The 22,485-nt window shown below is 38.0% G+C and overlaps 1 protein-coding gene across 1 annotated transcript in view; it reads right to left on the bottom strand.

Moving 5' to 3' along the window:
- Positions 1 to 653: 653 nt before the first annotated feature.
- The window catches only part of LOC137951513 (cullin-4-like), a 34,460-nt gene continuing 12,628 nt past the window's right edge, over positions 654 to 22,485 (bottom strand). The window contains exons 4-17 of the mRNA XM_068798213.1: positions 15,334 to 15,514; positions 15,019 to 15,141; positions 14,619 to 14,906; positions 13,574 to 13,699; positions 13,260 to 13,361; positions 12,884 to 12,937; positions 12,531 to 12,637; positions 12,296 to 12,356; positions 12,064 to 12,195; positions 11,817 to 11,954; positions 11,622 to 11,702; positions 11,450 to 11,530; positions 1,402 to 1,482; positions 654 to 1,219 (exon numbers count right to left, since the gene is read on the bottom strand). Coding sequence (XP_068654314.1) covers positions 1,106 to 1,219; positions 1,402 to 1,482; positions 11,450 to 11,530; positions 11,622 to 11,702; positions 11,817 to 11,954; positions 12,064 to 12,195; positions 12,296 to 12,356; positions 12,531 to 12,637; positions 12,884 to 12,937; positions 13,260 to 13,361; positions 13,574 to 13,699; positions 14,619 to 14,906; positions 15,019 to 15,141; positions 15,334 to 15,514 — 1,669 coding nt within the window. The 3' untranslated portion in view covers positions 654 to 1,105. The remainder of the gene's footprint in view (positions 1,220 to 1,401; positions 1,483 to 11,449; positions 11,531 to 11,621; positions 11,703 to 11,816; positions 11,955 to 12,063; positions 12,196 to 12,295; positions 12,357 to 12,530; positions 12,638 to 12,883; positions 12,938 to 13,259; positions 13,362 to 13,573; positions 13,700 to 14,618; positions 14,907 to 15,018; positions 15,142 to 15,333; positions 15,515 to 22,485) is intronic.

Here is a 22,485-nt window from a genome sequence, read left to right as displayed (position 1 = left end):
GAATTAAAAAAGGCAGGATGTTCTGTGCTCTCATCACTAATCACTCCTCTTCCCCTTGCAAAGTTGAGCTGCTGCACTAAAATTACATAGAACCCAACCTCTTACTCTACAAGAACCCACTTGTCTCACTTTTTAACATTCCATGGATTTTGCTAGAGAATTCTGTTTTGCATGAGAAGAAGATAATTATGCTTTACAAATTTAGATGTAAGAGGTAAAGATGTTGAATGGTGCTTAAGGAGGAGAATGGGCCACCAAATAGCCTCTTATTCTTCTCCCACCCAAGCACCATAAGGTGAGAACATGACATGCTCTCCAATAGAGAAAAGAAGTCCCCTATTTATAATTTAAACACTATTAAAATTTTCTTTCTATAGTCCCTATTTATAACTTAAACACTATTAAAATTTATAACTTATAACTTAAAAAACACTATTTATAACTTAAAGTTAGTTTTAATTTTATAACTTGTGAAGCCAACGAGGGAGGGAGCATTGCCCCAACGAAAGTCTCTATTGCCAACCAGAGAGGAGCCTACACCCTCACCCTAGTCGAGATTTTGCTGAAGACTCCGAATTCCTATCACCTCTGCTCGTTTCCTTCAACGCAATGAGAGATAGAATTGGAGAGATCACGGAACAGGCTAGGAAGAGCTCAAGAGAACACAACCCCCGGATATTGCAACTCAAACCTCTTGAAAACTGACCATATTTCTATTCATGGGCAGTTTTATGTACATAAAATGTCAGTTTGGAATTTTTAAAAAATCCAAGTAATATTTACCTCCGCTGATCCCTGACTTTCATAAACCTGACCCCCAAGTCCAGGGATTTTAAAATTCCAGACTTCTACAAACCCTCCCATAAAGCTTACAACATTCGATGCTGTTTCTCAAGAACCACCAGTAGCTAGCGTTGGACGTATCACAACCTGAAGAAAAGGGGCTAGTACACTAGGAGTTGCCAAATAACTACAATCAAGTCGCTGTACATGGTGGCAGAAAAGAACACCAGCCTTCAATGCATTGCACATCACTTGTGGGAAGGCCTCTCCTCTATCATTTACAGAACGATGTCAGGTTCATGAATGTATATTCTTTGTTAACCTAAGCAAGGTAATTGTATATCTGTGGGTTGTTCTTGTCTCGCTCCAAATACTCCCTGTCAATAAGGCTTTCAATCCTTTTTTTCAGATCCGCTGGCTTTATTGGAAATTTGAGCTGTCAGCAACCATATGCCATCAGACAATATTCTCCAAAAAAAAAAAAAAAAAAAAAAAACAAGAAATTACAAACATTAGCTCGAATTGAAAAGACCACAAAAGTTTAAACAATAGTCGAGCTCATCCAAAAAAGGGGATTTAAAGGAAAGCCTTGTAGTGATAAATGGCCATGTACATTACCTGCTGGAAAAGTTCAGTTATCAATAAAGTGTGGCTTAGTACTTTCCTGGTCTTCATAATACGAACGATTGCTGCATCAACCTACAATATAACTCAGATAAGGGCATGGAAGTAACTTGATTATCTGACTCATATGACATCGCTTTGTTACAAAAGTTAGTTGTTAGAAGTCACGGAAGTTGGTATTTTAGTCAGAAAATGTAAGCATGAGGTATGTGCGTGCATTAAGTGGGATGTGTGAAAGTACTTGGTTATAACTCCAATAATAATCAAATGTTCAGCCTTATATAACAGAAAGAGGGGAGTTAACACCAATATACAGATAAGAGGGTAGCAGAAGTTTTTGTGAAAGAAAGCCAAATTGCACGTTCTGCCCAAGATGATCATGTCCAGCAGAAACAGTTTTCATGAGCAATTTCAGGAAGGAATTCTTTATTTTTCAAGGGAACACAATGAGAATGAGCATGTCCTGCCATCTTCAAACTGACAACAGGGCCATGTTGATTATGTACATATTCCCAATAAAAGTTCTCAAAAATACAAAATGCACAAAAAGTACAGAGATGTTTTTTTTTTTTTTTATCAAGACAGCAAGTAAATAGTACATATAGAATATCACTAGTCTATAGCAGAGGTACTCCCCACAGGAAGACCTTGACGCAAGAAACCAGTTCCCAGTAATGAGTCAGCAATAATGCTAGTAGACCCAACATCATGACCCAGCAGTCCTCAATCTAGTAAAAATGCAAAAAAAGCAGCCAGGTGGAGAGATCTGTCAGAGGCCTGGGTGATAAGAGAAGAGGTGCCCTGAATAAAGGGATTTTGCCAGTCTCATATTGGACCCGCTTACCATTGTCAAGTTTCTTCCTGGAAACCTCAATTTCAGAAAAAGCAATTTCTGATAGTGAAATGACTGAGGTATATGTTCTGTACCCACAAACCATCCTGAAGAAAGGAAACAATAAATACTACAGGCCTTAAAACCCTTGTCTGAACTTCGTTACTTCTTTTTGCTCCCCTCTCCGAGGAAATGTTAAAAGCTTTCAAAGCTCCTTCGGTGCTTTATCCTACAAGCTCCTTGATCTCCTAGGATGCTTCACTTCATTAGGTGTGTAACCATGGACAAAGTTCTCAGTCGCGAACAGTGTGTATTTCAAGTATCAACATGGAGGATGAGACTAAAAATCAAAATTTCCTGCATAGCTCCTCATTAGCTTCTCTGCCTGGGGCCTGTCTTCCCTAAATTAGGATCAATTCTCTGCTTCCCAACTCTCATCTCCCATCCAATGCCACACTTGGCTTTTGTCTAAATTGAAAGGAACTTTTTAGAGGCGCCTATGGCTGCAGTAGCTTGGTGATTTTGGAAAGAAAAGAAATAAAAGAATCTTATTCAATAGATCTTCAAGTTCCCTTGGCAGTCTTACCAAAAACATTCTCCATTTTAGAAAGGCGACAAAGACAGGGTAGACATATCAGATGCCCTGAAATCCAATACATACCATGGTGTATCAGCCAATACATCCCACATCTGCCAGGGTGAAATCCAATATATATCGGCTGATATGCAATACATATCGGCCGATATGTAATAAGTATCAGCTGATAATGCGATACATATTGGATGTTATGCGATACAGATCGCACGATATATGATATGTATTGGCTGATATATGATGATAATAAGTATGAGCTGATAATGCGATACATATTGGATGATATGTGATACATATCGGTTGATATATCATACATATTAGCCAATAAATGATACGTATCAACCGATATACGATAGTACCTGCTGATATTTGATGCCTATTGGTGACACACCCATCCTTGATCAAAGGTGGTAGAAAATCTGTAATTGGATACAACTGATTATGCTAGTTTGAACTCTCTTTTTTTTTTTTCTTTTTTTTTTTGGGAAAATGATGATGGTACAATGTGGGACCCACCATGGTTGCACGAGCTGGTGGGACCCACCATGAGAACATGAAATGACATGATAAGTCATCACACGAGCTAGCATGAGTTGGAAGATGTGAAACACGAGCTGGAATGAGTTGGAAGATTTGAAGATCAAGTGGGACCCACAAAGATAACCACGAGCTGGTATCCTTATCACATGAGTTGGAAGATCAAGTGGGACTCACACTGATAACCACGAGCTGGCATCTTTATCATATGATCACGTCCTCGTAGAAGAGTTTTAATTTGAGTTATGTTAATCTTCTAATTATGTTGAGTTATTTTCTTATGATAGACGTATCTTTAAGAGTTATAGTTTGGATGTAATTAGGAGAATGGTAGTTTAATTGTACTTGGACTCTACTACTTTCCTCTACTATAAATAAATGTGCTTGTACTCGAATTAATAATAAGAAAGTGAAGTAGTTTTCCACTTCTCTCTCGTGAAGACTTCTCTCTAGCCTAAACTCTTTTTCTTTTTTTCTCTCTTTTCTCCTTTTTACCCGAGAGCTCTCTCTCTCTTTCTTTTTCTTTATCCCTCTCTCACCTTGCTCGAGATTTCAATAAAGGGGTCCTAAATTCAACAAATGAGAATTTCATTGAAGAGAACGAAAGCAAATACAATCAGGATAAAAAACATTTACTTTAACAAGTTGTAGAAGGGTCATACCACTTCTTGCCAAAATATCCACAACGCTCTTGACACTTCTAGGAGTGTGCACCAATCAACAATAAGGCTCCTAATAGTCTTTTTAATTATTTTCAAAACACATCTGAAGATTTGTCCCTATAATCCAACTACTGATGACAATAGTACCCCCCCTCCACTAAGAGGGGATCATTAAGTCATACAACACATACACTTGAATACCACGAGGAATGCCCTCAACTCCACATCCATGGCATAGCAATGCTCATAGGGTGCACAATAGACAAAATGGATACCTCCCAACGAGCCCCTAATCACTCCAACTCCAACTAGGCCAGAATTGCCCCTTAGAGCTACCATCCAAATTGAGCTTTAACAATCCTCCCAAGGATAATACCCAAGCAACAAGGGTGAGCACGTGAGGGGTAAAAAAAGCCAATGTCCATTTCTCTCCACTAATAGGGCTTGGAAAATGACCGAGTTCGGGAAGCTTACTCTTCTCAAAAAGAATATTATACGGTTTGGATAAAGAAAAGAGTGAGAAAAAGGAGAAGAAGAGAACGTGAGAGAGAAAGGAACTGCCAAGAGGACCAGCAGTCTGTTGGAGAGCCATTGAGCTCTCTATCTTCTTTTATTAAGAGTTTAAGTCATAATTCCAGAAATATCCAAAATGACCCTCTCCTGAACATACAAAATAAAACTGATAAAATAGAATAAGGCCATGAAGCTCCACAAAAAATCTAACCAACACAAATACACGCAACAAGGAAGAAAAGGGACCACAGCACATGCCAAATAACCTAACTACATTTATAATTTCTAACAAATATTATGGATACCTTTCACAATAATCCCTCGAATGGAGCGACTAATGTCATCATCTAAATTGCAAGCAAATTGATTTTATGCAGTCCTCCCCACCCCCAAACTTTCCTTTTGGAAAAGGCAATAAATAAAAAAATAAGAATACAAAGAGCCCCAATTGCAATCAAGAAATACCAAATAACAACCACATGTACATAAAGTGTACAACAATCCACTACAACAAGTTGCTATTGGGAAATTGTTTCTTTCGCTAAATAGTCAACAATCTAATTAGCTTCCTTACAAGGGCTCACCCAACTAATCACAAATTATAAAGTAATGTCAACAATCTTATCAAATTACGGTATGAGTGCCCAAGGAGGTGAAGAATGCTTAGAACCCCAACTAACCAGCACTACTGAAGCCCCCCCAACTACAAGTGGTTCAAAGGACAAACCCCTGAATGAATGAAAACCATGCAAGAGAACACACATCTTCATCTGAATGGAATCCATATAGATGCAGAAAATACAAGGAGAATCCTGCCCATAAATTGACAGATAGCACTATCTCCACCCAATGGTCTTGGATTCTCTCTTAAGTTTCCATCAAATTGTAATTTTAACCATCTGTGAAGCAGAGTCCATGCATACACTTGCACACCTAGAATAAGAAAAGCTACCACCATCTTCCAATTACCCCTAGTATCTCTAAGGAAATGGCGAACTTCCACCATTTTGCCTGCCTAAAAAGGAATCTAACTGAACACTTGTTCTGCTATCCCACTATGCCCTCAATTATTTTAACTTTTTGAATGTTAACTGCAAATTCACACTACACATAGGGGTGGGCATGGGTCAGGTCAGGGTCGAGTTAACCAAAACCCGAACCCGATCCCCGACCTTGAAACCCAAACCCCAAAAAAAAACCCGAATCACCAAACCTGACGCCAACCCGATTACCGTCCTTATAACGCCATCCCCACCCCATTCCCATTAACCCGACATAAACCTGACCCGTCCCCGCCCTGTTCTCGCAAACCTAACCTGTCTTAACCCCGTTTTATATTTGTCTCGTCAGTAGGTGGGATTTGGGTCGAGCTTGGATTGGGGTCGAGTCAGGCTCAGGTCAGGTTTAGAAAAAGCCAATCTCTAACTCAAAACTCGACGGATTTTTTTCCCCGCCCCGTATCCGACATGCGGGGTGAAATTAGACACCTGAAACTGGGTTGGATCGGGTTCCATGTAAAACTCGACCCGATGCCCACCCCTAACTACACACCCTCCTCTCAGTGAGACTTGAACCTAAAACCTCATACTTGGCCATTTGAGCCAAAAGCCTAATTCAGTTATTTTTTTTGTAAAGGATCATCAAATCTTCCACGCCTTGTTTCTAAACAATGTAAAGAATTAACCCCAAGCACTTGAAAAAAATTAGGAAGATAACATCTTAATTCAATATTTTTAAGGACTCAATCCCAAATACTAAAACTAAATGAGTAATGAACAAAAAGATAGAATTAAAAGACTCCTCAGCCTCCCCGCAGAGCTTAAATTAGATACTTTCAAGTTGAAGACCCTACTGAAATAATTGATCAAGAGTTAAATTGTTCCTTAACCAAAAGAGTTAAATTTCAAGAGTTCAAGACCTTAGTTTGAACTGTGTTAATTCTTGGTCTCATGTATCTCGATCAGCAAATAGTCATGTTGATGACTTAGCTAAAGAGGGGGTTACCCCCCAATCTCACATTGTAAGGGATTACCTTCTTTGATTGTACTATTTTGCCTTCGGGCTTTAAAGTGAATTGTACCCATTTTCCTAGGAATGAAATCCTTAACCAAACACCAAATAAAGTGATTAGCCTTAGCAGCAGCCAGGAATTCTCCAAACAAAAGTACATGACAATCAAATTAAGAACCCCACCAACTGTGAAAAATAATTTCATGAAACAGTATAACTACAAGAAGCACTCCACCCCAAACTAACAGGTAAGGTCCACCCATGTAAAATAGCAAAAGATCAAGAATGGCAATCAATCTTGTAATCCAACTCTAGGTGGGATAAGAATTTACTGCTAGTTCTTCTGATGTCAACTTTTTGTTGAATGGATTTTTTGTGAAAGAAGGTTCTTTTGTGGTAATTATATATGGTCTTCTTTGCAAATGATTACTCCTTGGCATTTTCTAGCTATCTATGATGAGATATGCATTAGTCAACCACTTCAAAACGAGTGAGATCATATACTGCACAGTGCAAAGTACATAGCTGATTTGCCAGTGCTTCTTAGAGTTTCTTGGTAACAATTTGTTGTGGGAGAATCCTAACCAAGGCTTCATGATTGGATATTACCATAATGTCCTATTTGATTTCAATTTGTGGAATACATATTGTAACACATCTTGTTTCTTCTGCTCCTGTTGATTTTGATTTGGTTTTGATGTAAGGCTGCAAGTGGATCAGGTTATCTGCAACCCATTGTGGCCCCGATCCACAAAACCCTATCCAATCTGTAAATCAATCAATTGGATTAGTTGGTGGGTTTTAAAAAATTTCATTTGCACATAGTAAGGATGAGTGTTTTTTACGTGTCACAAAGAAAACTAATCCGAACAGATACAATCGGCAAATAAAATGGATCACATTGGATGTAAGTTTTAAAACCCCAATCCAACCTAATCCAAAAATAACTTATTTTATTAATTACTCATAGTAGTACATAGGCAGGGGTATTTTGGTTATTTCCATAGGTATGATAAGTGTCATAACATATCAGATAGAGTAATCTTTTATGTCACGTGCCTATGTTTCAATTTGCACGAAAATCTAAGTTGTATAGAGAGAGTTATGTAAGGTTGTACGTGAGGGGGCAATTTAGTCCTTTAATACTGTTTTCACTTATAGAGATTATAAAGGGGATAAGTCTCTATTCCAGAGACTTATCCCAGCAGCCACCATTGCTTCTTCTCTCTGGTCCTCTTCCCCCTTTCACTTCTTCTCCTCTTCTAACTCAAATTTTTCTAATTTCTTATAGTATCAGAGCAGCGGCAGTGATCTGTGGGGGTTTTATAGCATAGCATCTCTCTGTCTCTGAGATTTCTCAATCCCAAAGGTAAAAATCAGATAGTTCTTCTCTCTGGTAGGAAAAAAATCCATTCTTTTTCTTTTTTCCACTGCCATCACCTCCTTTGGTTGATGGCTACTGCTGCTAATTGAGCAGTTATAATGCCAAATTTTCTCCACAAGACACTGACTAAATTTTTTTGAGCCTCATACCTGCCTACATCACCTTACCCTTGCTGATGTCATCTTGCCAAAAGTCGATTCTATGCTGCATAGATAGTATTATTGATGAAAATTTGGTTTAATTGAAGATTTTTGCAAGATCAGAGAAGTGCATGCCCTAATTGTAGTGTGGGACCTCACGTACCCTAATTTTGGAAATTTTGAAATGAACTTCAATTGAGTTCAATACTTCTTCTAATTAGTTTAGTACACTTGTTGGGATAATTTTGAGATTCCAAATGGCAGATCAATCACTCAAGTTCCTGCATTTAGACATTCAAAGATTTCTGAGGGTAAGGATTTTGGGTCTATTCAAATCACATCGATTAAATTGAATGGGTCTAATTATATAAATTGGTCTAGGTCTATACTAGTGTACCTAAAAGCCAAAAAAAAAGGTTAAATATATAAGAGATGATCCTTCTACACCCATTACTAAAGATTGGGAACCCGAGGCAGTATGGAGCCCAGGTTAAGTGACCAGATCATGACCTATGGGACAACCAAAGCAATGGAGGATACCCTGGCTTCTATCTTGTCAAAGAGAGCAACCTTTCTCAGATTTATGAGTTGTATGTCCGATATTTCAACATGAAGAGGGATGACCATACAGTAACTGACTATAATGGGATGTGAGGTGTACTGCAAGAGATCAGTACATTTCATTCATTTACAATGAATGCTGAAGACATTCGGAAGAAGGAGAACCAAATACAGGTTCCTTGATTTCTTGATGGTTTGGTATCAGAATATGATTCGATAAGGGCACAGCTACTGGCTAATGATGATACCACTACTCTCAAACAATCCGTTTAATAGAGTTATACAGGCAAAAGGAGTAATGGTAGGCAAGGGGGAAAACAATACCCGACCATTTCATGCAACAACTCACAACCTTCATGCTTCATACGGTAGATTGAGAATAGAAATCGTGGAAACAATAATAGAGGCGAGGAAGAGATTCTTCTACTCATGGTCGTGGTAGGAATGATGGAAGTGACAGGAGATGTATTCATTGTGGAAAAAAAAAATCATTGCTCTAGGAAATGTTGGGAGAAGTTTGGCGAGACGGCTTGGTCTAACTCTATTGTGACAAGCCCAAATACATCTTCCCATTCTAGACTTCAGGATGACATACAACAGTTGATTCAACGGTAGGGTCAGTTCACTACTACTTCTACTCCAATCACTACAACTATTGTGACTGACTCCTTTACTGCAAAAAGTGTTACAATGGCAAACATAGGTACAACTACACTGAATGTGTCACATTCTCCCCCCTGGATCATTGATTCAGGAGCGTCTACTCACATGTCAGGTATGAAATCTTAGCTCCAATCAGTTACTTCCTTCAAGTTTTATCGTCTTGTGGTCTTGGCTGATAGTTCTACTTCCCCAATCCAAGGGGAGGGTACTGTTCTTCTTACTCCAAAAATGTCATTAGACTCAGTTTTGTTTGTTCCTAATTTTTCCATTTAATTTTCTTTTTGTTATTCATATTACTAAGTCTTTGAATTGTTCTATAACCTTTCTCCTATTTCATGTGTTTTTCAAGACTTGAAGACAAAGAGGATGATTAGTTCCGAACATGAGAAAGATAGGTTTTATTGGCTGGATGGAAATTCTACTCGCTACCAATGGCATTATCTGTAAAAGAATCACCGTTCTTATGGCATTTGTGTTTGGGGCATCCATCACAAGCAAAACTCTGTCAGTCCTTTCCATCTAACCCTGCTAATGTTACTTTCGAGTGTGAGTCATATCAACTGGGAAAACATCATAGATCTAGTTTCCCAATTAGTTTTAGTAATAGTTCTCATCTTTTTGAATTAATTCATTCTAATGTATGGAGCCCATGTAGAGTTCGAGTCCATTTGGTTTTAAGTATTTTGTGTCTTTCATTAATAACTTCAGTCGAGTAACTTGGTTGTATTTTTTAAGGGAAAAATCTGCACCAATCTGCAATATGATTTGCTCCAATCTGCACCAATCTGCAATATGATTTGCTCCAATCTGCACCGACCCAATCTACATGAAAATGGATCACATGTGGACTTTGAAATCACCTGATCTGATCCACAACATATCCACATATGAATTAAAAATATTATCCATCTTACTAGATCCAATCTGCAATACTATGTGGGAGTAAAATTTTTCAAACCCAATTCACAATAGGTCACTTTTGGATCATGTAATCCAACTCGACCCATTATGTAGCCCTACTTTTTTTTTTTGAAATGTATGTAGCCCTACTTTGATGTAATCCTTTGTAACAACGTTCTCAAAAACAGAGGAAACCAGCTGGTTCAACCAAGTTAAATAGAAACCAAACCCTTTTCCGGTTGTTATATAGGCAAAACTTTGATTGAGCTTATAATCATATGAGCCGACCAGTTGGAGTCTGACCATAAACCGGACCAGGTTGAATCAGGTCCAATTCAAAAATCTATGTAAGAGACTTGAAAAAAATTTCATTGGAGGGAAGATTCGAAGTGAAGACCAAACACTTAGCATGAAAAACATCACCGCCTATTTACCAAACTATTGGACCATGTTAAAAACTAATGAAATAAAAAATATGAGAAACTGTTGGACCATGTTACCAACCCCCCAACCCAATCCGACCCTATTAAAATCCAGGTCAACTCGCCGGGTTGGGAAACCATGATTATAATACCTTAACACTTCTTAACGCTTATTAATGAGAGAGTTATTCTCACTAAATATTCTCCCTTACGTCTAGACTTACACATAACAGGTCCGAGACAGGTATAAACTAACAACAGTGCACAAACTATGCCTAGGCCCAAGCAAACATCTTACTCTGATACCACTGCAAAAACCTAGTCCAATTCCACCCCAAAATGACTAGCAACTTAGGAGAGTTATTGCTCAACACTACAACCTAATAATACTTCTTAACGTTTATCAATGGGGGATTATTCCCACTCAACAAATCTATATCTCTCTCTTCCTAGCTTTTCCCTCCTATGCAAATCAAGTCTGAAATTTACATTGTAAGCAACAAAAATCTCATTGAGGCATTTTGATAACGTGAATGTCTGCCAAAAACTTTAACGGTATTAAACTAACATGAGAAAAATCAGGATATTCAAATAGAGATGAAAAAAAATCATAAATCCCCAAACAGTCAACTATCTTGCTGGGATCTAACAAGGCACAAGTGTTACTACGAAGATCTCTCTTAGACAAAACTATTCCCTCTGATCCTAGTATTTCATATGCCCCTGCAATGTGTGTTACATGCTGCAGCCTTCAATCTCTGGTTTCTCTCAATAAAAATATGAATTTCCAGGAAGAGAAAATTAATAAAACAGATACACAAACCTGATACTGACGATCTTGGAACACTCTTTCTGTGGTGCTAGTATTCTCTTCAACAGTTTCCTTCATCTGAATTGCATTCACCTAGTCCATAAAAGCAAATATAGCTCATGTTTTGCCTCAAAACCTCAAGTTTGGTGTTTCATTTTCCATATTCTAGAACATATGAAGGTACCTTTATACGGTACAGAGGAGCACTAAATTCTTCATTGAAACAAAACAGGTCGTTGTCCTCAACTTCTCTGCCTTTAGGGAGCTGCAAAACCACCAGCAAGAATTTCCCAGTTCAATTTCCAAAAATATGACATGGCAGCACAAACAAGTAAAATGTGCTCTAGGAAAGGGCAACAAAGTCATGAATACCACCCACCTTCTGAAGCACGCGGACTTTTCCACAAGCAAGCGACTGCAAAGTCCTTCTTAGCTCTTTATCTTCTATACCAGTAGATTCCTTGATATCTTGAAAAGTAAGCTTTTGGGTATCATTGAACAGCATCAGGGCAACAGTCTAGTGCAAACAGAACAATTCCAAAGGCAAGACACAAGAGGACACAATTAGAAAGATAAATCAACAGAAAAGCATCTCCCTTCTTAAAAGACACAAAAAGGAGAAACACCTGAAAGAGAGAAACTGCCAACTCTTTTTTCCCTTTTGGAAACTCTGCTTTCAATACACAGTGACCCAATGAATTTTGCCACATCAGACGCCTCCCACTATACTTGCTCAAATAGAACTCTTTGAAAATGTCCTATCAAAAAAACAAGTGAGCATAAGTAATGAAATGAAAAACAATGATAGTGATGTGAGACATGGCTTTTTTTTAAAGTTTAAAGATTGATGACAGCAACCTGATAAACATTCAGTTCATGAGGAAGACGAACATCCATCGGAGGATATGTTGGCCAGTACCTATCATATTAGATGTCCCAAATAAACCAAAAACTTTAGTTCTGAACATTGCAAAATTGTTGAGAAGCGTGTTTGTGACATCAAAATTATTAACCAAAAATTGTCATAAAAGATCAGTTCATTATATGCACTGCAGGTAAACAAGAAAAGTAAAGAAAGAACAGCCACACCCACCCAGTTGTCAAGACATGGACACTCATCTCAATCCCTGTTGGTAGCTTCGTCCTGGCTTGCGAAGACTGTCTAAAGGACTCATTTATTTCCTTTGATAACTCAATATCCTGAGATAAAGCACCAGCAAAAATTTAGAGGTAAATCAAAAGCACTAACTGTGTTGATGAAAAAACCCTTTAGAAGTTAAACAGCATTCAGTTCCTCTACTAACCTCAAAGAGATGAAATTAAAGTAACCTCATGAGCTAAACCAAATTAAAGTATACAACCACCACATTTTTCAAAAAGAATCTAAACAGAGGACCTGATATTATTTTCTTAAGGAAGAACTTTTCGAATCACTCCAAGACGCACCTTGAACATGCCTTCAAGTTTATTGGTAAACTGGCTACCACATTCTGTCTTGAGCTGAAACAAATAAAGATAGGGAACTTGTTGACACTAAGGAGTATGGTATGTCAGAGAGAGAGAGAGAGATCACGCCATATATTTCACATTCTTTAAGAACCCAAAGTCCATATTGCACGATCAGATATCCATCAATAACAGAGATGAAAAAGAATGATCTTGCTCAAATTTGCAATCTACAAATGCATCACCAAATGACGCCAACTTGGTTGACCATCATCCTAATGAATATTCCTTGTAACACCAACTGGATGTTGGTTATTTATTTGCATCTCTAATTTTAGATGGATGCTTCAGACTATATACACAGAGGGCAAATTACCTTTGAGATCATTGACTTCTCTGCATCAATCGAAGCACTTTTACCCAGCAGTAACCTCTTTGCAAGATCTTTCTTGTAGAATGCTTCAAATACATCTTTGCCCTGAGTTAGCACGAAGGCAAAGTATAAGAATCATACACTAAATTTGATAAACTTTTACCAGAAAAGTGCTGGAAAAGAAGCAAATACATTCAAACAAAGAAAAGAAAAAGAGCATTGGGTCTTCTAAAGGAAATAACTGCTGTATGTTTTAAACAACAGCAGTAAGGGAGGCACCATGGTCTTCTTTGAGAAGGGAAGAAGAAGAAGCTTGCCTGTATAAATCTAAACAAAACCAAAACTTTATCAAGAGTACTCTCCAACTCCTCTTCAGAAGTGCCCTTATTACCAGCACGAAGTTTCTCATCCAAATACTTAGCAATCAGCTCAGCAGGTCGGTTCTGTAAAAGAGACCAAAGACATATCAGCTGGAGCTCAATAGAGTAATGCATGAATACTACTTCATGTCCAATCCTTAGGATGTAATTTAAAATAAATATATGGTAATCAAGCATAATCATCACGTGGCACATGCCTTCTGTAGTCTCACCAATACTTTTTTTTTAATGTTGATTACACACACACACACACACACACACCTTTACTGCTGGTGAAAACTGAACCCAAGACCCTACACTAACCCACCATGAGACCATTGAACCAAATGCCCCAGTCATCAAAACTTTGACTTGCCAAAATCTGCTCCGTTTGAATCACGTCAGTTAAAAGACATCATACTTTGTAAGAAACGTTTTATTCATACATGTTCACCACTTGAAAATTTTGTGACTTAAAATTTTTATTGACACATGTGCAACATATGTTAACTTTCTGACTTGTTAAGATAAGCAGTAACTTCACAACCCTATTTCGTTTTCTTTTTTTTCTCATATTCTCAAGCTCCTCTTCCTTTCTTCTTTTTCTACAGCTTGCTTTCCTCTTTCAGCTTTTTCGTTTTGCTTTAGTATGAAGCCCGAGGATTTACAATGTCAATAGCCACCAAATATCTTATTATGATTCACCCAGCCATTTATAGAACTGCTAGGAAGCCTCTCATGAAATACTTTTCCAAGGAAACTTGGGCCTGTGAAGTGTGTGTTCAAGTACGAGTTAGAAATTTATTCACGGAAGGAAACTGCAACAAGAAAAATAATAATTATTCCTATCCTTAGGATATTCGCATCCTTTTGTCAATTAAAAAAAAAGACCAAGCGATTAAATGGAGCAAATAAACCTTTAAGCCCATTGCCTTCACCTGAGAAAAGAAAAACAAAAAAGGCCGATGTGAAAAAAGAAACAAGTTCATTGTGCTGTCTTTACCTGACGAAGATTAATAAGATGTTCAAAGGCATCCTTTATAGTGTTAGAGAAGGCCTCATTTTTGGAAAAGCTGAGTTCCCATATGGTGTCAAGGGATGCCTTGAACTCTAGGAGACAAGAGACCAAATCTTTGTCTTTCTCCTCGTCCATGATAATACCCTGACCAGTCCCACGGATGTATGAGCTCAAGGCTTGTCGAAGTGATTCAAGAGCATTAACTCTCAAAAATAATCCATACATTCTGTGAAGGTCCTTAACCCGATTGGCATCCATAAGCATTGTGAATCCCTGACAAAAGTTCAAGACAGTGATTAAAGGAAAACCTGTCTTCTTCAACTAGAACGACCATTAGAAAGCATAAGTCAAACTTCATGAATGAAGTTTGTCATCACCCTATCACCTTATCAAGGATTGCAGATGTATGCCGATCAAGAAGTTGTCTTTCTGCTGTAGCCACCAGAGGTTTCTTTGTGCTTGCATCCAGGTAAAGTAAACATCTTTCATGTTCTTCATGCAACCGTAACTGCAGGCATGGAAGTCACATCTTCTCACTTGTTTCTTAAGTAAATTTAGAACAGAACTTCAGAGCAAAAGAAAACTTTATTACAAAGATAAAAAGGTCTATAGAAGTTCCATAAATATGGACTTTTTTGGGAGGGGGAGACATCTGCTAGTGAATGGAATGAAAGGGAAAAAAAGAATCACATAAATGCACCTCGACATGCTTTAAGTAATCAGGGACATCTGATTGTTGCATGTATTTCACACCCTCAGCAGCATAAAATTCAGATGTGCACTCAAGAAATGGTTTCTCAAAGCTTTCTGTGTAAATCCCTAGAGCAGTGAACATCTTCAGAAGATGATTTAGGAGTGTCCTGTCAATTGCTTCACCGAATCTGACAAATTGAGAAAAAGAGTGTTATGAAATATCAGAACGAGCTCATTTAAAAAAAAGAAATATCAGAATGAGCAACTAATTTCTGAACAAAAATATTGAACATGTAATGAATCAAAGGATTTCTTCCACCATTATTCTAGGTGAAAAGTTAATCAAGCATCTGAACAAGATTTGCCAAAAAGAAATGAAGATAATTCCTTTTCTATGAATATTCATTACAGATACAGCCCCCCAAGTACCTCAGACCCCAGACAGACTTCAACCCAAGACCTCACATGAATTCAGATTTCTCTTCAAAGAAGGTGATGCTGACCAATATCTCGAACTGGCCGTCTATCAATTGGGTTGCACCCCACGAGCTATGAAATAGAACTCTAGCAGTGTCCTTCTCAAAATGTAGATGGATGATTTTATTTTAAAAAAAAAGAAGAGGATGCAAGAAACCCAACCATGTTTTAGCAAGAAAAGAGAAAACAATTTCCTTCCAAATTTCATAGCAAGATATGGTATAATCTGTGCTGTCTCTGTTAGAACCAGGTAGAATGTACATAACATGAGAATACAAAACTTGAAATGTTACAGAACAAATTTACCTATTGTTAAGTTGGATCCAAGGCTCATCCCAAAATGACTAGCCTACTTAGGAAACCTCTTTACCAACTAATAAATCAAGATTTTTGTACTCACTAATCCATGTGGGACTATTCCTTAACACTCCCCCTCACGTGTAGACCCTCTTTTGTGGCTAAGTGGATAATTTAGGAGTAGGCAGTTTAGGTGTATGCCTCTTTTGTGGCTCTACAAGTGGATAGTTTAGGTGTAGGCCCTTTTTTTTGTTGCTCTACAAGTAGATAGTTTTTCGGTACAGGCCCACATATGAGTACCCGTTCTGATACCATGTTAGATTTTTTAGTTATGCCCAAAAGGCCTTGGACCTAACTTCACACCTATATTTTGTCATACTGATGACACTGACATAAAACACTCATAATTTTGTAAGTTGGCAACACAATTGCCACTAAAGGGCATAATAAGCAGCTAAAAGCAAGTTTTTGTTTTAATGGTGGTGACATTGTAGTAAAAGGAAAACAAAAAAAAAATACAAACGTGAGGCCTGAAGCCCCTATTACTTAAATAATCTAATTAAAAAAAAGAAAAAAAAGAAGTTTGTTAGAAAATACATCTAGAGATACTTTTGTCATTTTACCCTCAGGGGCATTTGGTCGTTTCCCCACCTCTGTGGTTAGATTTCTTTATCTAATCTTGTTCTGCATATTAAGTTATGTCAATGGCAAAATTTTCATGTACATAGGATATATAGTTAGGGAGAAAGAATAAGGTTTATTAAGTATATAAGGGCATTTTTATAATTATAAGCCCAAAACAGTTATTTAAGAAATCTGGGGGTCGTGCATGACCCCAACAAGCCTCCTCTAGCTCTTCTCAAAATCTCTCTCTTCTTCTCTTTTTTCTCTCAATTTTTTCTTCTTCCTTCACCAAAATCTTCATTTTTACATGGTATCAGAGCAATAAATCATTGTTGGTTGCATTCTACTGCAGATTTTCATCAATTCTGAAGAGGGTGACTTCCTAGGAGTTCTACAGATTTTTTTATACTGGTTCATCAAAGTCAAGCTTTTTTCTCTTTTTTCTTTGCCATAACCTTAGGGTTACTGGTTTCTATGAATCATTGAAGGATTCTCTAGGCTTTAATTGCCCTAATTGGGTTTCTTGGGATCTGCATTGTGCATGTGTCATCATACAATTGCTGACATCAACCCTAATTGAAGGGCATTCTGCATGTTTTTGGTTGAGATAGATTCAATTTGCTGGTTATTGACTTGTTGAGGTGCGCATATCCTAATTTTGTGCCCTAACCCTAATTTTGTGAGTGGGGCCTTGGTGATAAATTTGGAAATTGCCTAGAAGCTTTGATTGGTTATTTTGTGATTATATATCATTAGTATAGCTAAAACGGAAGACGTTTACACTCCGTCAAGAGAAAATTCTGGATTTGATAGAAAAGATTCTATCATGATTACATCTGAGAAATTGATAGGGCCTAATTATTTTAATTAGGCTAAGTCTGTCAGGATGTATTTGAAGAGTAAAAAAAAGTTGAAATTTATTAGAGATAACTTTCCAATTTCTCCCAATTATGATAGGGAAGCAGAGAACAGCCAGGTTATGACCTGGATTGTCAACAATATTGACTCTACATTGAGAAATCAGGTAATGAACTGTGAGACAGCAGAGGTTGTGCCTGTCCCTAGAGTCTTTATATGCACAAGAAAGTAATCTCTCTCAGGTTTATGAGATGTATACAGACTTCTTTGGACTGAAAAAGGGAAACAAAACTATTACAGAGTACTACAGTGCATTTCTTGGGATATGGCACGAGATTAATGTATATCATCCGTTTACTACAGATGAAAATGAGTTGAAAAGACAACAAAATCAGCAGTTGGTTGCAAAATTTCTGGATGGTTTAGGTGTTGAACTTTATGCCACTAAAGCCCAGGTTTTAACTTTAGATGAAATTCCTACTCTCTCTACCACTTTTAATTGTATTATGAGGGTTGAGAAGAATATTATACCTAGAGCAGGTAAAGTAGGTACGATAATGGAAGTCACTACTCTTAATGCTTCCAACACTACATCAGCTCCTATAGATTCCTCTAGAGGTGGAGGTAGAGGCTGACGTAGAGAGGGGCTTAGGCTGAGGCAGAGTACGCGGTGATGGTAAGTAAAAAAGGAAGTGTATTCATTGTGGCAAAACAATCATTATTCTGACAAGTGTTGAGTTAAATTTGGGAAGTGGGAGTTTAGATTCCTCTATATCAATTACACCAGGTGCTCCAGATGAGATGCAGCACTTGATACAACAACAACAGCAGATTATACGGCAGCAATAGCAGATTGCCCAACGCAAGGCTCAAATCATTGTTGCCTCATCCTCAGCATCGATAGCGCTTATCATGTTCACTCATCACCATCCTGGGTTCTTGACTCAGGAGCCTCCGGACACATGTCAGTTATGTCATCATTGTTTTCCGATTTGAAAGAGTCTTTGTGTATAAAACATGTTAATTTTGTGGATGGATCTACCTATCCTGTTCAAGGAGTAGGCAATGTTACTCCAACTTCTTTTTTGTCTCCTCCGTCAGTGCTTCTTGTCCCCAAATTTCCCTCAAATTTGTTGTCTGTTAGTCAACTAGCCAAGTCCATGAATTGTTCTCACACGTTTTATCCTACTCATTGTGTTTTTTAGGATTTCGCAACGAGAAAGACGATTGGTTCCGCTCGTGAGAGAGATGAATCATATTACTTGGAGAACCATCGACAAAATAATATCCAAGTGTTACATACCATAGATTCTACTTTACAGTGGCACTTGCGGCTAGGTCATCCATCTGCAGCAAAACTGATTCAAGTATTTCCAAAGTTTCCTTCGAGTTCTTCTTTTCAGTGCGAGTCGTGTCAACTATGCAAGCATCACAGAAGTTCGTTTCCAATCTTGTCTCATAAAACCAGCCATCTATTTGAGATTGTACACTTCGACATCTAGGGTCCTTGTCCTGTGACTAGTCAATTTAGTCATAGGTACTTTATTTATTTTATTGATGATTTTAGTAGGTGTGCTTGGATTTACCTTCTTAAGAAAAAATTTGAGGCCTTTGATATATTCAAACTTTTCTTCGATGAAATAAAAATTCAGTTTGCTGCTTCGCTTCATGTCTTGCGTACTGACAATGGCCTTGAGTTTATGAGTAATAAATTTCAGGTCTTTTGTCAAAATCAAGGAAGTATTTATCAAACATCATGAGTCTTTACCCCTCAGCAAAATGGTATAGTTAAACGTAAGAATCGCCATTTACAGGAAGCGGCTAGGACAATGATGATACATATGAATGTACCCAAGTCATATTGGGGTGTACTGTCCTTATTGCTTGTTTCTCGATTAATAGAATGCCTTTGTCTGTTTTAGAAGGAAAAAGTCCTTTTGCCGTGCACACCATTATTTCCTGTTTCACCCCGAGTGTTTAGTTCTGTCTGTTTTGCACATGTGTTTGGGTCTTCCAGGGATAAGTTGTCACCTCGAACAGTTAAATGTATATTTTTTGGATACTCTCACACACAGAAAGGGTACAAATATTTTTTCCCGTCGACTAGAAAAACATTTGTATATGCTTATGTTGCTTTCTTTGAGGATGTGTCATCCTTCTTCTTTGTGTTATTACCATCTGATCTTGTTATCTCACCTGGACCTGCACCTATTATCCATGTACCAGTTGATGAGCCCATTGGACCTTCACAAGTCATCACTGTTGAGAAACCATTATTTCCTGTTTCACCCCGAGTGTTTAGTTCTGTCTGTTTTGCACATGTGTTTGGGTCTTCCAGGGATAAGTTGTCACCTCGAACAGTTAAATGTATATTTTTTGGATACTCTCACACACAGAAAGGGTACAAATATTTTTTCCCGTCGACTAGAAAAACATTTGTATATGCTTATGTTGCTTTCTTTGAGGATGTGTCATTCTTCTTCTTTGTGTTATTACCATCTGATCTTGTTATCTCACCTGGACCTGCACCTATTATCCATGTACCAGTTGATGAGCCCATTGGACCTTCACAAGTCATCACTGTTGAGAAACCATTATAGGTATATAAATGTAAGAAATAAGTCTCACCTCCGACTCCAGATTTGTCTCTCTCACCAAACCATGACCCTAACTCATCTAAGGATGTTGCGGGTAATGATTTACACCTTCCAATAGCACTCAGAAAGGGTGTCAGGAAAGGTACACAGTATCCTTTATCTCATTTTGTGTCTTTTTCATCTTTATATGACTCCTATAAAAAGTTTGTTTTGTCCATCTCTACCTGCACTATTCCTTCTTCAGTACAGGAGGTTTGCCCGTCTCCTTATTGGAAGCAAGCTATGGATGTTAAAATGGAGACTTTAATAGATTAGGGCACTTGGCAACTGTGTGATTTACCATCAAAAGCCAAAGTTGTTGGTTGTCACTGGGTTTATACAATCAAGTATAACGCTAGTGGTTCTATTGAACAATATAAAACTGGATTGGTTGCGAAGAGATATAAAGCTTTTGGCTTTGATGTGTTTGAAAAAATTTTGCTTGTTGCTTGTTTATCATTTGTTTGTATTTTTATCTCAGTTGCAGTGAATCAAAGACGACCCCTACATTAGCTGAAATTTAAAAACGCCTTCTTATATGGTGATTTGGATGAAGAGGTGTATATGCAGCAACCTCCGGGATATGTTGCAGAAGGGAAGACACAAAGTATACAAACTCAAGAAGGCGATTTATGGGCTGGAGCAGAGTCCGCGTGTTTGGTTTGAAAAATTCTGCCAGGTTGTGATATCCATGGGATTCTCGAGGAGTAATTGTGATCACTCCTTGTTTGTGATGAAGAGGTATTCTAGAATCTTGGTGATATTGGTTTATGTAGATAATATTATATTATCTAGGAATGATATTTCGGGCATAGAGGATACCAAGTCTCATTTGTCTGCACATTGTAAAACTAAAGATTTGAGGCCGTTGAAATATTCTCTCGGTATTGAAGTGGAGAAAAGTAAAGGAGTTGTGATGACACAACATAAATGTATAACAGATATGCTTCAAGAGTACGGTTTGTCGGAGGTGGGACATGATCTCCATGATGATCAGAGTGCTGAATTAAATGACAAAACACAGTATCGGAAGTTAGTGGGCAAGTTAATTTATGCAACAGTTACTAGACCTGACATTTCTTTTGTAGTAAGTGTAGAGAACCAGTTTATGACACATCCTCACAAAATACACTTCTGCATAAAGAATTTTGAGGTATTTGAAAGGGCACCAAGAAAAGGTTTTTTCTTTAGACCTAACAACCATATGAAGATAGAGGCTTTCTTATGCAGATTATGTTGGGTCCAAACTGGACAAGAAGTCAACCTCTGTCCTCTTAGGACGAAATTTGGTTTGTTGGAGAAGTAAAAAGTAGAATGTAGTAGTCCGGTCTAGCGCAAAAGCTAAATATAGGGTGATGGCTCACAGAGTGAGCGAGTTTATGTGGGTAAGATCAATCTCACAGGAATTGGGTTTCAACCAGAATGAGCTGATGAGGATGTTTTGTGATAATCAGGCTGCAATCTTTTTTCTTTTCTTTTTTGAAATGTTGATAATTTTATTTCAAAGAAAGAGAAGATACATCAAGGGAGACCTCCCCTAACAACAATAGATTGAAGGAGGGGGCGGGGGGCTAATTTAGTGCACAAATCAGCAACCGAATTGGCTGATCTAAGTACATGAGACCAAGTACAATAAATGGTGGATACAATGTTGAAAATATCAAGAAAAATCTACCAATGATGCCATGGGGGGAAAGATGAGGTGGAGCACCATCCGATGACAATCTTGGAGTCTCCCTCCACGATAAGGGGATCACTGAAGAGTGTTGAAAAATTCGCAAGCCATGAAGGAGACCGGAGAGCTCAGGAAGTCAGCAATTTCGAGAGGTTCAGAGTAAAAGAGGATGGCAATGCCCCCTGGATCAAAAATCACCCTACCAAACCCAGCCAAACCCGGGTTCCCAATGGAGCTACCATCAAAGTTATATTGGAAGTGGTGAAAATACTCTTTTCTGGTCCGATTGGTGGATCGGGACTAGTTCCTTAGAGGAAAGTTATCCTCTTTTATTCCAGCTGTCAAGATCTCGAAGTTCAATGATTTCTGACCATTGGCAGTCCTCGGGTGGGTGGAATCTTCATCTCAGACGGGCATTAAATGACTCTGAAACTGTTGAAGCAACTGGCCTGATCAATTTACTTTCTGGTGTGGCCTTAAAAAATTCTTCCGATATCCTCATCTGGACACCCAACAACAAGGTATGTTCTCTTCAGCCTCAACGTACCATCATTTGATTTCCTACCATCCTCTTCACGCAGAACATCCTGTT

This window comes from Aristolochia californica, unplaced genomic scaffold (genome assembly GCF_029961685.1).
Source record: "Aristolochia californica isolate CCGP_79_NKW_82.1479 unplaced genomic scaffold, dmAriCali1.0.hap1 SCAF_15, whole genome shotgun sequence".
Lineage (NCBI taxonomy): Eukaryota > Viridiplantae > Streptophyta > Magnoliopsida > Piperales > Aristolochiaceae > Aristolochia > Aristolochia californica.
Note: the sequence above shows the minus strand (reverse complement) of the source record. Positions and strands in the feature narration are given on the sequence as shown.